The sequence below is a fragment of the Clinocottus analis genome, unplaced genomic scaffold (genome assembly GCF_023055335.1).
Source record: "Clinocottus analis isolate CAN_PGR_092001 unplaced genomic scaffold, fCliAna1.0.p SCAF_41, whole genome shotgun sequence".
Taxonomy (NCBI): domain Eukaryota; kingdom Metazoa; phylum Chordata; class Actinopteri; order Perciformes; family Cottidae; genus Clinocottus; species Clinocottus analis.
This window is the reverse complement of record NW_027176165.1, coordinates 77501-92072: the sequence shown is the minus strand read 5'-3', so window position 1 is coordinate 92072 and position 14572 is coordinate 77501. Positions and strand designations below refer to the sequence as shown.

At 45.6% G+C, this 14572-nt stretch overlaps 1 protein-coding gene across 2 annotated transcripts in view; it reads left to right on the top strand.

Moving 5' to 3' along the window:
• LOC137801450 (novel protein similar to human and mouse cyclin M4 (CNNM4)) overlaps window positions 1-14572 on the top strand; it is a 37936-nt gene that overhangs the window by 21647 nt on the left and 1717 nt on the right. Inside the window, exons 5-8 of one of the 2 annotated variants that reach the window (XM_068598885.1) lie at window positions 5441-5537; window positions 7065-7127; window positions 10747-10925; window positions 11438-14572. The exon at window positions 11438-14572 is cut by the window's right edge and continues 1717 nt beyond it. In XM_068598885.1, coding sequence (XP_068454986.1) covers window positions 5441-5537; window positions 7065-7127; window positions 10747-10925; window positions 11438-11713 — 615 coding nt within the window. In that variant the 3' untranslated portion in view covers window positions 11714-14572. The remainder of the gene's footprint in view (window positions 1-5440; window positions 5538-7064; window positions 7128-10746; window positions 10926-11437) is intronic. The other variant, XM_068598886.1, reaches the window with a different exon arrangement.

The following is a 14572-nucleotide window of genomic DNA, read 5'->3' as shown; positions in this document are numbered from 1 at the left end:
ACCCGCTGCAACGGTCCCGACATAAAAATGGCCGCTGTTCTCAACCACCTACGTTGATTTGTTTCTGTTTTATTCAGGGGTCTTATAAACTTTCACCATTTCACTTTTTGGTGGCATTTTTTCTTTATTTTGCGCGTTGCTGCAAGTCTCCTGGTCATCCTGCATCTAAAGCGACTCTGAGGATCTCTGGCGGCCCCTGTGGACAACAGCGGTAGTGCTTCAGAGCGCCAGACTCCCTTTACGAAATGACTCATTTTACTGTAGCAGCGTCAGACGCAGTCAGACCTCGTTCCTGCATGATGTCATCTGATGTTGTGCAGAATGCAACCCGGAGGACGAGCTTTAAGAAAATATATATTATATATAATATAGAGAAACAGCCGATCCACACGATGATGGGCTGGTTGACTTGTGACGGTCATGAAGAGACGTCGTGGTTCACCAGAGAGGTTTTTCAACCAGTAAAATGTTCCTCTCAGCAGCTTGTGAATGTAATACAGAACCAACACATCATGAAGCCTCACAGAAGTACAAATATGAGAGAGAGAGAGAGAGAGAGAGAGAGAGAGAGAGAGAGAGAGAGAGAGAGAGAGAGATCGAGAGAGAGAGAGATCGAGAGAGAGATCGAGAGATCTCAGTCCTTAAAGAATATGAAATATTGTGTGAAAAGGTGTGTGTGTGTGTGTGTGTGTGTGTGTGTCAGTCACCCAGCATCAATGACTCAGTGACTTTGCACAAATTGTTCAGTTTGACAGCAACCATTGACTGAAGTCAGCGGTTCATTGTGTGACAAACACGTGGTCACCAACCACTACACACTGAGGCCACACACACACACACGCTCACACACACACACACCTCCACACAGTAACGCTGTGTGGAGGTGTGTGTAGTTTCTGCCGGGGGCCCTACTGCTTTGTTTCCAAGTTATTAATAGACTTGTTAATAACTCCTCAGATGTAACACACACACACACCTACACACACACACACACACACACACACACACACACACACACACACACACACACACACACACACAGAGACAAAAAACAACAGCCTGGGGTTGTATTGATATGTATTTTAGAAATTAAATTGTTTAACCAACATCCACGCGGTCATGTTTACTACTGTAAAACAAAACGAATGTTAGAGTTGTATCATCACGGATGTTGTGATTCATTTTTGTGGTTTTGTTGACCGCACAGACTTTGGTAAAGTCGTCAGTAATTCCTCTGAACGGCTTTTAGGAATCTCTTTGTCTTCACGCTGTTGTTTTTCTTGTTGACAGTTGACTTGCTTCCTTCAGATTGTTTGTTGTCATCAGTGAGTGTGTGCGATGTTTATTATGTGAATGCCGACTTGTTAAATGGTTGTCAACAGTTGGCAGAAATATGGATATTAAACAGCAACAACGATGTGTGGGAACAGATCTTTAGTGGCTGTTAACAACATTCTTTTGGGTGAAAACTACTTAAAAGTGAACATTTAATGATGAAATGCGACAACAATCAATGTTGAAGTGAACTGGTGGTACCACCGTACCACCCATGTCCTTTAGTGGTGTTCACATTGTATTCACAAAGGCCGAGGCTACAGTTTAAATGCGTCGTTTGTCATTCGATCGGCCAAACACTGTGACGTTGCGTATTTAAAGAGCGGATCTTGGGACATTTCCTGATTTGCTGCTTCCAAAATAAAAGCTTTTAAATAACACCAATAATCAGGGAGGACTTTGTGAATTCCTCATGAGAAGTTAAATGTGTTCAACACGGAATCAACAGAGTTTTGCAAGCGGATGTTTTTCAATAAAACAAGTCTCACTAATAACTTGGGACTTTTATTGTGAAGGATTTATAGGGAATTTGTTTGAGTTTACTGGTTTTTACCACGAAACATATCCGTCACGTCTCCAAACATTGGGAGAGAAGCTCGAGCCAGGTGATCAGACGGGCTGTTTAACACGTGAGCGCCGCCTCGCCGCCGCCGACCCGTGTGGAGGAGAAAGCAGAAGACAAACCGTGTAATTATCCACTCAATGTGTTTAGAGAACCGCATTTTATTGAGGCTCACGTTCAGTTCCTCCAGAAATGAGCCCCAGATCGCTGCCATTGTTCCAGGAGCATAATGTTGTTCTAATGATGGCAAACACTATGGAGAATTAGACCACATTGCTTCTACATTTATTATTTTTCTATGCATTTTACATGACGCAGGTCCTGTTGGAGCATTTTGAACCGTGATTCCTCCAAATCATTTAACGTGTCTGTCTTCAGGGCCTCGTTTCAACCCGCTTTAAATACTTTCACTGATTCCCATCACAAGCAAAAACACAAGCAGGGCCTCACACCTCCATTTAGCTGTCAGTCGAGTTTAGTGAGACGCGTCTCTGAGGTTTATCACCATCCGGTTCTGCGCTTGTCTGCAAACTGGATCTTTATTTTTCCCCTTTTAGATTCTTGGGTTTCGGCCAATGAAAGGTTGCTTCCTTCATGTCTGTGTTTCTGGACTAAGAGCTTTGGCCAAATACACGTTTTAATGGAAGATGAGCACCGAAGCTGCTGCGTGTGAACAGTATTGTCCTTTCCAGTACCAAGAAATACAAATAATAAATAGAACCAAAGAGCTCTAAAGCTCCTCTCGTCGACATTTAGAGCTCTGAGCTTTGTTGACAAGACCAGCGCAACACACCGTTAGCATCGTTAGCATCGTTAGCTGCAAGCCGACAGCTCGGCTGTCACCACGTTGCAGTCCTCTGAGCGGCACCTGACCTGCACTTTAGCTCGGCAGTAGCGCTGTGTTTGTTGTTCTACTTCGTCTCGTCCTGCAGCTCTCCAGATACCTCGTGCTCCAAAATTCAATCTGACATAATTTGTATCTTTGAGGATTTGAAGGAGAAAATAAATAACTTGGCTGTTCGGCATTGAGTTTCCAGTGAGGTTTAAAGCTGAAAACCTATAATATCTGCAATATAGTGTCCTTTTTTATTACTATTACTATTAAAAGCCCAAATGTTGGTGCAGTATATTATTCTAAGTGCTGTCAGTTTGTCTGTGGAAACGGGTTCCACGCCGCTCGCTCGCCATGTGCCCCTCCTTCCCCCCCCCCCCCCCCCCCCCCCCCCCCCCCCCCCCGCTGGCTGCTCGCGAGGCGTTTTACGAGTGTAGTCCCGAGTGAGCGCACGTGTTGCAGGTCAATCATTTGACCCCTGAGGCCGACGCCCTCACTCACACGCGCAGGGTTGATCGTATGCTGAGAGGAGATTTAGCATGTTTCCACACCTGCTGAACTACATGAAGTGGCAGGAGGCTGGCGAAGAGGAGGGTTGACCTTTTGCATGAAGGGTCAAGAGAGGAAGTCCCGCCGCTGTAAACCTCACACAGCAGGAGGAGACGCAGAGGCATCCTTCTGGTTGACTTTATTCATCACCTTTTCCCTAAAAGTATAACATTAAAAAGTCAGAAGTGACACGCTGTGAACGCCTCCTCCTCTTTCAACAGCAGGCTGCCCTTGAGCAAGGCATCTGACCTCTGGTTGCTCAGCGGCCCGCGGTTGCGCTGAGCAGGTGTGAATGTGTGTAGCCGGATGAATTTAGACCGGTGCGCCAAAGCCATTCATGCACAGGAGGCTGAACCGCTTTAAAATGAAAGACAGGAAGTGAGTCACGCTGAGGGACGGAGGGGTTGTTTCAGAAAACAACGAAGTTCATCCCACGAGGAAATATGACAATGCACATTCTTTGAACCTGGACAGCATGACACGTGTACACAGCTATATATACATATATATACATGTATTTATGTATGTATGCACGCATGCATACATATATGCATGCGTGTGTAAATGCATACATACATTCCAGCTTCTCAAATGAACATTATTTTGCTCATTTTCCTTCCTGATTTGGAGTTGCACCCCCCCCCCCCCTCACTTTAAAAGATGTCACGTTGAGGATGAATAAAAGCAGCAGAGATATTCCTCCGAGTGCTTTTACATCTGCACGCCGTCAGAGTTGCAGAAGAGGTTGTGATCAGCGTAGGCGTAGCCTGCGAAGCGCTCGCCGCCGAGCCGCGGGGAGATGTTGTGAGCGTAACTCGGCCCAGCGTCTGTGGTGGAGCAGCCTACTTTGTGGCTTCAGTGACAGATGCCCCCCCTCCCCCTCGCCTCTAATAACCAAAGCCAGGGCTCTGAGCTGGCACGCACCCTGAAATAGTCCGAGGGGACGGTTACATCAGACCGTTTGTGTTTGTAAATCTCTCGGTGGCCCCGGTTCAGTCCACGAGGTCTAAAAAAAGAAACGTACACACAACTGTTCATCTGACTTAATCGCCCTGTTTTCAGGGGATTGTCAAACCTCTAGCGGCTGCTCTCACTCCCAGTGAAACACACCTCCTCCTCCCACTGAATTTAACTTAATTTCTATCTTTTTAACGTGTGTGTGTGTGTGTGTGTGTGTGTGTGTGTGTGTGTGTGTGTGTGTGTGTGTGTGTGATGGACAGCGTGGATTAACTGAGCCGTGTTGTTGCTGCAGTTCACACATTCCAGCCGGCCGATGGAGGCCGACTCACTGTACTAACACAGAGGCCTCCTTCACCCCCTTTCCGCTCCCTCACCTCCCTCTCTGACTCTGATTTCTCCTCCGCCAGCTCCTCCTCCCTCTCCTCCTCCTCCTCCTCCTCCTCGTCCCTCCGTGGTTGTGACTCCTATGTGACTGATTCCGGCTCATCGAGGCCAAAGTAAACATGTTTCCTCCCTCAAACCTCTCCGGGGAACTATCTCTGATAAATACTGCCTCCTCGCTTTGACCCGAGGCTGCACCGCCCTCTAGAGGCCAAACTGTGCCATGGCACGCCGACCGCAAATCAGGGTTAGGAGGTGATCATCAAGCCTTTTTGTAATGAGAAGGAGGAATCCTCTCCTCCAGTGGACGCTGGTCTGTGTGGAGCTGCACAGAGATTATCTGCAGCTTGTTTCAGCCGTTCAAGCTGAAATGACCCAACATTTGCTGCTGCTGGATTCTCACAAAAAATTGAATTGATCACCTTTGACTCTTAAGAAAATACCACTGGCGTGTTTCATATTTCCTGGTATTTTATAGACTGTTCGCTGACAATAAGTTAAATTGATGATTAAAATAGATAGGTGCAGCTCTACTTGTCTTGTGATTGATGTGAGGACGTGTGATGCGTTTCTGGACCTTAAGGATCTTGTTCAAACTGTGGAAAAGAAGGAAATGAGTTGTGAGTCCATCGCGTGAAGGCGTTCCACGTCCCGATCACTTCTCATCAATACTTGGGGCTGCTGTTGCATCATCTCCACGCTCACTAATCTCCATGTTCACTGTCATGGGACAGGAAAGGGTTTGCAGAGTCGATCCCACGGTGATGGCGGCACGTTGTCGTCTCTGTGCTCACAGCGCTTCTGTGCTCTTGTGTCTTCAGGGCCGAGTGGAGGTGGAGGCCGGCAACGAGAACATGAAGTTTGAGACCGGCCCGTTCTCCTTCTATGGCGTGATGGCGATCAGCGCTCCCACGCTGGGTGAGACCTAAACCTTCTCCTCTCCCTCTTCCTCTTCTCCTTTCAACTCCTCTTCGAATTCACACTATTAGTGAATCTCCAAAGGTTAAATGAGTATGTTCAGTGTAGTGTTTCATATATAAATACCTCTACTGCCACCTGGTGGAATACTGTTGGAGTACAACAGCCTCTGCTGCTTCTTAAATGTTTCCTTCAAACATTTCTTTCTTTATTTTAGGGACATTTGTGATAATTAATGGTGTTTCACCTCCAATTCATAAATCCTGACATGATTTCTTCCACCGGCGGCTGCAGCGTCACGTCTTTCTTTCTCTCCATGCAGCGTGTTCGGGTGTTTAATGAGGGCCGTTGAGGGTCATCCATGACACACTAGAAAGGAGAACACTATCCTCTCTCTGCAGGATGCTTTAGTGCAGTTTATGAAAACACGGCAGCTGTCTCATCGAGTGTGTGACGGCCCACACGGCATCGCACATGACCCCTGTGTGGACGATGTGTGTGGAGGTGGCACGGCTTATTTTGTTCATTTATTTGACCGAGTAGTTTCTTGAAATCAAGGTATTGTTTTTTTTATTAGAGTAAAACAGAAGGAAATGCAGCAGGAAACAGCAGCGATTAAGTAACTTGTGACTCTACATGAGTGTGCATGTCATTTCTTAGGTTTGTGTACCAGCTGGGTCGAAGTTTTTTTCATTTAAAAAAACAAAAATACCATAATATGGCTGCCCTGGATGAGCTGCTGATGGCAGCACGTTACCTGACCTTCAAGAGAGATCACTGTGTGACATCAACACCAGAGCTGGAAAGAGGGATCCAGGAGCTCCATGTGTCTTTTTGTTGTTGTTGTAATATTCTGATCATTATTGATGTATTACGTTTGGTGACCTTTGAACTCATTCCCTCCTCTTCATCTCTTTCTTCCTCTTCCACACACACGCTCACTTTCTTAAAATACTCTCATCTTTTTCTCCTCCTCTTCAGCTCGTCCGTCACGTCGCTCTCTCTCTCGCCTCTGAATCTAAATCTGTCTGTTTCTCTCTGGACGATTGATTTTTGGTTTTGTGCGTTCAACAGTAAGCCGTGCAGCCGACCGCTTACTACTTGCATAGATATTTACTGATTTTAATGTTTTTTTTACAAAATTTTAATTAGGCGTTTTAATCAGGACAACTCACTCTTTCAGGTACCTTGTGATTCATTCTTTCCTTCCTTCCTTCCTTCCTTCCCTCCTTCCTTCCTTCCTGCCTCCACCTCATCAAACCTTCCTGTGTCCGCTGTCCTCATTGAAGCAGGGAGTAGATACAAGATGCTATAAGTGGTCCATTTATTCATTTTTTTTACTTTTAAATAGCAGATTAACTCGTGAAAATAATTGTTAGTCCTTCCTTCCTTCCTTCCTTTTGTGCTTTTGAGCATGTGAAGCATATCTGTCTCTCTGTCTCCCAGTGTCTCACTCTCTCTCCTCCTCCCTCCTCCCTCTGTGCCATCCATCACCTCCTCCCTTGCTCCCTCCTTCTCTCCTCTCAGTGGCCGCACCTCGTCCACGCCACCTCCCCTTTAAGAGGTTTTCTCTGTTTTCTCGGTTGCCAGGTAAACTCCGGCATGTCTGGGTCCTTTAACACCGATGACTGGGGGGGTGAGAGGGGGGGGGGTCAAAAGGTCAAAAGGCCTGACCACAGAGGGAGGAGGGTCGCTCTGGCGGTTGAAACGATTGGTCGGTGATAAAACACCTGCCATGACGTCATCGTAGGTGCAGTGCGTTGAAAGGTTTCCCTCCAGAGACGGAGGCAGAGCGGCAGAGCTCCTCCCTCTGTGGCCGGTGTGCGTTTACCCTTTACCGACGGGAAAGACTTTCAAGATGGCAGCTGCTTTTTTGGCAATTAAGCTCTTTGTTTAAACCCAAAAACACTATTTTATTTGCATGAATTTTGCGGCGCAGGTGAGCAGTGAGGAGATGGCCAGAGGCTATAAGTGGTCCCTTTAGTCTCAAGTATGTTTTCTGGAAAGCTGCGATAGTAAACTGAGTTTCTTTAGGTTCTGAACCTCCAGCTCTCAGTTTTTCCTTACTTTGTGACAATTTATAAAGCTTAATTGATTAAATAAATGGCAGCTTAACTCGTGTAAATAATTGTTAGTTGCAGCCGTAGTGTCTAAAAAGAAGAGTTTACAACATTCACTAATGTTTGAAGTGTTTCATATTCAAGCCGCTGTGAGGGACTTTGACGTCGTGGTGGTTTTGGCGGCCCCTGTGGACGAAGGCGGTAGTGTTCGTACCGAGCACCAGAGTCCCATCGTACCGCAGCTAAAACATCAGGAAATCATATAACAGGGTATCAGCATTAAGAACAGCTTTTTCAGTTTGAGACGGTTTGAAAACCGGTGGAAACATCCTCACAGCCACTTTAAATAAATATTATACTCTTCAGGACGGGACCTGGAGCGTCTGCTCATGGTGCATCTGACTAGTTTATCCGTAGCATTTGAGTGTAACATCGCTGAAGTAGAAACACAGAATGAGGAAGAGCGCGTGGAGCTGTGGGATGCAGCCGGGGTTATCTTTAGGCCTTGTTGCTGTCCTGCCCCTCACGTTCACGGTGTAGTATGAACCTAGTTTTCTAGACTCCGAACAGCATTGATTGCTGAAATAGACTGTAGTATTTATAGCGTACACAACAAATAAATACGTCCTGTACTTGATCACAGACGCCCCGTTCCAAATGCAGTCCCTCCACCTCCTGAGTCTTCATCTTCTCTTGAAGATGTGTGTGATGGATGCTGCTGCTGGGACTGTGGCTCCACTTTGATTTTTAGAAACACTAACTCGGTTTTAAAACCTTCACTGACGTCTTGAAGATCCAGTCGGTCTCTTTTCTATAAGTTAAAAGGTAGAAAAGTGAGGACAAACATATTTTAGTGAAATTACTGTTCCAATGTGGTGAGTCATCTGACTGAAGCTGAGAAAACCAAGAAACCTTTAATAAGTCGTGCCTTCGCACTGAGACACCAGCGCTTCTCTTCCTGCTCGTTCTGCTTCCAGACGCATCATGAACAGCAAACTGCGAAAACATTTCACTGTAGTTTGGACAAATTTATCTTCTTGACACGTTTTTCATGAGCAGAAGTCTGTGAGTTGTCGCACGAGGTGCTAAGAAGCAGCGGCGTCGTCCTTCATCTCAAGCCAGAAAAGTCTCCTCCTGTGATCTCAAGACCGACATAAAGCACACATCAGTGACTCAGTGAAATCTAACAACTAACTAGAAGCTTAGCCGTAGATGTACACCATTAACGAGCATTCATTGAAGGCTAACACCTTGACGTGTGCAGGTAAAACCGTTTCCTATGACTCACTGAGGCCCCCTGCTGGACGACTCACACCCACCGGTAATAACACTCAGCAGCTGGTAATGAGCACGAGTGTGAAGTGTGTGTGTGTGTGTGTGGGGTTGTGTTTGTGTGAAACAAGCATGTCAAAATGAAAAGACAGCCGGGTGACGCATTGTGGATGTTAGTCACCGTGGTTTCAGTGTGTCGCGGTGGAAAATCACCGGCTCAGTGGAGGAAGCTGATGATGATCATGACGAAGAGTCGGCCTGTAAACAACTTCCGGAAGTGATGAGACCTGTTTTTATTTCACTGACATATTATTTTTCTTTTTTTAATCTTTAAATGAATCTGAAAAGTAGTGGCTTTTATTTCCATGTTTGGCTCTTTAACACGAGATGTTTTTCAGGTTTCAGTTGCTGAAAGCCAACAGGAAGTCGTCAAGCGAATCCATTAAATTAATGGACGGAAAGTTAGCCAGCGACCATTTTGGATTATTAATTATTAGTGTTTCATCACTGAAGCTCGTTTGCGTTTTGGACTGTTGGTCAGACGATAATTTAAATATGAGTATGTCACCGCTTTGGGCAGATTGATTGGAAATGAAACACAGGAGTGTTTTTTCTTTTTGAAGGAGAACGAGATGACCAACAGGACAAAAGTCTTTTACATGTTCTATATTTCATCTAACAGTTTGTTGCTGTCTGATTCCTGCGTAATGCTCGTGGCTGGCGGGTGTTAAAAGATTGTTGTTGTTTAATCTTTGTTCATGTTGTCACTTGTTTAGGTGGTTAATAACTCACTATGATGTCGCGATCAATAGAACAATTTAAAGTTATAATTGATTTCAACAACGTCCCCTATTGAGTCTTGTTTTATGTTCATTTTATTTAAGATGCACATTAATTAGCATCACACAGGCTAATCTTCCTGTGCAGTCTCTGGCAGGTTGATATTAATACACTGTGTTAAATACATAATAATAACCTTTATGTGATAAAAAAGACTCCGTACAGTTTTGAATTACACAGAGCTGAAGTCAAGAAATGTTGTTTATTTAATAATTACCTTTGATTTCATTTAGTGTGAATCTATGTTTTTTGTTTTTAATCAACAAAGACGACATACGAATAAAACAAATAAAGAAGCACGAGTTGTGTGACATTAAACTTTCACTTCTATCTGCTAACAGATACATTATGGTTTGTTCTAAATGTTTAGGTCGACGGTTAAAGTTAAGCGTTACCTTTTCGTTCATATGAATGTAGATTTGTTGGTCAATAATAATATCCTTATTGTTGTTATAATAGTCATAAAGTGTGTTTGCACGGCCCAACACTGAATACTTCTCCTCATGAGTAGAGGGCCGTGCTTGTAAAGCGTCCTGATGACCTTATGACCTTATGACCTTACAACCTCCTGAGTCCTGCTCGGTGGAGGGGTTGTGTGTCTCATGTCGGTGTTGATGACACAAATAAAAAGGTCTGTACCGGACAGAAGGTTGTGGGTTTTCTTTTAAGCCGCCTCGTCTCTTTAGCTCTCAGAATTAATTCCTTCCGATGTATTTTTTCCTGTGTGTGTGTGTGTGTGTGTGTGTGTGTGTGTGTGTGTGTGTGTGTGTGTGTGTGTGTGCTTTCATTCAACCTTGTGTGTCTCTAATCAGTCTTTCACGTCGTCCACGCTGCGTTTGAACCCGCGCTGCTTCTGCTTCTCTGGAGGTCCATTGATCGGCATCCGACAGCCTTTAATCTCAAAAGGCTTTGAACCGTAGGACAGAAGCTCTTTTCAATGTCTTCATGCAGGAAGACCTGACGGCTCTTTCATCACACAATCCCGTCCTTTTAGGAGCTGTTAACAACCTTTTATTTCCCTGTGTGTGTGTGCGCAGAGTTCCGCTCGCCGTCCCACCTCAGCGGCCTGAACCGCACGGCCTCTCTGAGCGGCGCCGACCGGAGCGAGTCGCTCTCCGTCAGCGGCAGCAACAGCCAGCTCAACAGCAGCGTCCCGGCGCAGCAGTACACGCCCGACTTCTACGTGCGGGCGCTCACCGACCTGCAGTTCGTCAAGGTGGGTCACCAGCTTGAATCTTTCCACGTGGACTCTGGCGCCGCCGCAGAAGAGGTCTGGGACAGACCTGTCTGCTGCAGCCAGTGCTCTAGCAGCGAGTTGGCCTGCTGAGTCTTTTAAATGATGCTAACAAAGCTACATGTAGCTCGTCTACATGCAGCTTCAACCAGAATGTAGAGACATAAACCTAAATGTTTCCTTTATTGATTGACAAGTTAGTGCTCTCCGGCATAACAAGTGTATGAAATCGTCTCTTTGGTGTTTTCCGTGCCGAGTGTTTCACTGCTTTCAAGCGACGGGTTCACATTTTGGAGAATCTGCGTTCGCCGTTGAGTTTCTCTTTTTTTTTTGCTTCGCTTTGAGCGCCAAGGTGTCGTCTCTACGGCCAATATCACCAAAACTAAGCCACTCGCTCCAAAACCCGCCTCTCTTGATGACTGACAGCTCAGAGTATGTGTTTGTGATTTTGGGGAGACCGTCTTTATTTTAATCTCCACCCCTCCTCCCTTCAGATCACGCGGTCCCAGTACCAGAACGGCCTGATGGCGTCCCGTCTGGACAGCACGCCTCAGTCCCCGGAGAGCGGCCACAACGCCATTTGCCTGGATCAAACGACTCCGCCCGGCGTCTGCATACCCAACGCCGCCTTCAACGCCGCCGTCACGGACCCGGGAGCCGACTCCACCACGACGGAGAACGGGCCGGACGAGACGACGCTCCTCCTCCTCAACGAGCAGAACTCACCGCACACAGCCAACCACCACAGCCAGCTGGAGAACAGCATCTGACCGCCGCCGCCGCCGCGCTCCACCGTCTGCACGCATGCACCAGTACGCGCGAATGTATGCTGAGGAGGGCAGTGTGTGTCTGTGTGTGTGTGTCTGTGTGTGTGTGTGTGAGTAGGAATGCAGACACACTGACATAAAGAGACAAGCCATGTGCATGCATATTGTGTAAATATGCAAAGGAATAATCACACACACTTTATTGAGGGAACATTTCCATCACAAAGACTCGCCGCAAACATACAACACTCCTCTATGGTAGTTTATCGGCAGGAAGGAGTATCAGTGTGTGTGTGTGTGTTTCTGTGTGTGTGTGTGTGTGTGTGTGTGTTTGCACATGCTCCTTAATGTGTTAACTGATCTGAAGGAAGTGCTTGTCTGGACCAGGAAGCTCCTCCCTCTCTCACCCATCGCCGTCTCTCAGAGGCCTCGCCGGCCTGCCAGTTGTCTCCCCTGTGTGTGTGTGTGTGTGTGTGTGTGTGTGTGTGTGTGTGTGTGTGTGTGTGTGTGTGTGTGTGTGTGTGTGTGTGTGTTTTTAAGTGTGCGTTGCTTCCTGTTCACTGTCCCTAATCAGAGACTCAGGGAGACTCCGCCCTTCTCCTCACGTCCCTCGTGCTCACACACACACACACACACATAAACCAAACCCACCGCCGCATGTGTAGCAGCCTGCACGCTCCTCTGTACAGCTAGAAGACAAAGACGACCCGAGCATGTAAGCGAAGTTCAAAGAAAGTAATATATGTTCCGGAGAAATTTATAGTGAGATATTTATTGGTGAATTGTGTGTGAGACGGACACACAAGACTTTTCTGTGGCGGGGCGTGGGTGTTTAGGTTGTATTTCTATAAAAAACTGATATTGTTGTTTTCCCCTTGTTGTTTCCTGATAGAAGCCGAGTAGCCGACAGCCTTTTGCCTCAGAGTCGTTCAAAGAGATTTAGCAGCGGTAGACCCAATCAGTCTGTATCGTGATGAAGACAATCAATAAGATCATTGTGAATGTGTTGGATGAAATGTGTCGGGTGCGTTAACTGTGCCCTCAAACAGCCTCCTCTTTGTGAAACGATTGTTTTAGTTTACGTCGTCGCCGGATCCTGGAAAGTTTGGACGTATAGGAATCCGTTTTTTGGTGTTGGTTTTTTACAAAGATGGAAGATGTTTCAGTGCACTTTGGCTTGACAAGTCTTTTCCTGTGTGTGTGTGTGTGTGTGGGTGTGTGTGTGTGTGTGTGTGTGTGTGTGTGTGGGTGTGTGGGTGTGTGTGTGTGTGTGTGAGACCAAATTGTCCATCACCAGGTTTGGTGGGAGCGGAAACCAAAAGAGAGAAGCTTGATCACATTCTGAGGACAAAATACTTTAAGAAATCTGAGACTTTATTTATTGAGGTGTGTGTGTGAGAAAATATACTATTGTCAATGAGAGGGGATGAGAAATGTGATTTTTATTTTTGCCTTATTGTGGGATTTTACATGTTCAGTGGTTATGTTTTGGGATTCCTTCATATTTTTTTGTAAATCTGATTTCAATCTGAACTACAGAATCGTGACATTTATTGTTCTGTATTTTTGTCACCAATCGCAGCGCTCAGCCCGCGACATCGGCCGCATTTCGTCAGCTTTATGGGAAGCAATGATGTATATTTTATGATTATGATTTTTTTTCACAGAACTGTACACACTCCAATTATATTTTACTGTATGAGAGTTTAAAGGGAAAAACTTTCCTTAAACTCATAAATGTTGTCTTGTGATGGATTTTTCTTTGACTCATTTCTAGCAGAACCACAGAGGAGCTTCATCGATTCTTTTTGTTATTATTTTTAACATGACAAGTAAATCATACAGACACGTTTTTATTTTTTAAACCAAAGTTCAAGAGCTGCTTTGCTGTCTTGTTATTCCTAACTACATGTCCCAGAATGCAATGCAGGCACTGGAAACGTTTCCCTCATCTTTGCGGCTCAGCTGTCAGCGTTTTCTTCTCCCACTTGAACGCGCAGGTAAATCCAACGAGCTCTCATCTGATCCTATTGTTGGGGAAAGGGATTCTGGGAAATGTAGGACTTCAGGAGTAACGGCCGAAAGGAAGCGGGTACACCAAAAAACTTTAATTTCAGACACGGGTGATCACAAACTGAAGATTTCTGAGTCTGCAAAACGGCATCAGAGTCCCAATCAACAGGTTTAAAATCCCTAAATTCTTCCTCCGTCAACGATCCAGCGAGTAAAAAGTAAAACTACTGAAGCAACCGATTTCTTTAAGGCTTCAACTCATAACAGGACTTCTCTCTGACATGAAAGAGGAATTGAAAAAACAACTTTTTTTCACGTGAATCTGAAAGAAGAAGCTGGCTGTAAAGGATGACTTCACTTTGGTTTTGAATGAGTTGGCATGACTTGGTGTTCAGAGGTTTTCATGGAAAAGTTTGAATGTCGGTCGTGTTTTTGTTTTAGCTTCATTTTTAAAAACCCAATTTGTGAGTCTGAGCTGATGCACATGAACACTTGTGCAATGATTTAGCATTTCACACAGATTTAAAGCAGGCAAAAGGTTTTCTGAAGCGGCCACAGAAAAAGGCTGATTTATTTCTGTCCCTTTTTCTGTCTGTTCGACTGAGACGGCGTTCTGCCAAAGACACGAGCGGCGACGATCTAAAGAGTCCTTCGTTGGTTTGAGGGTCTGAGCTGTGCGACACGTCTGCCAACGATGCTTCTGGTTCACGCCGCTGATTTAGGGTCAGTTTGTTGATCCCAACCCTCTGGAGGCCTCACACTGCCTTAACAACCAGGTCTCCTTTGACGCACTCTGGTGTGCACAGTTTAGTTTCTACACTCACATTTCAATGTGTAGTTCAACACACT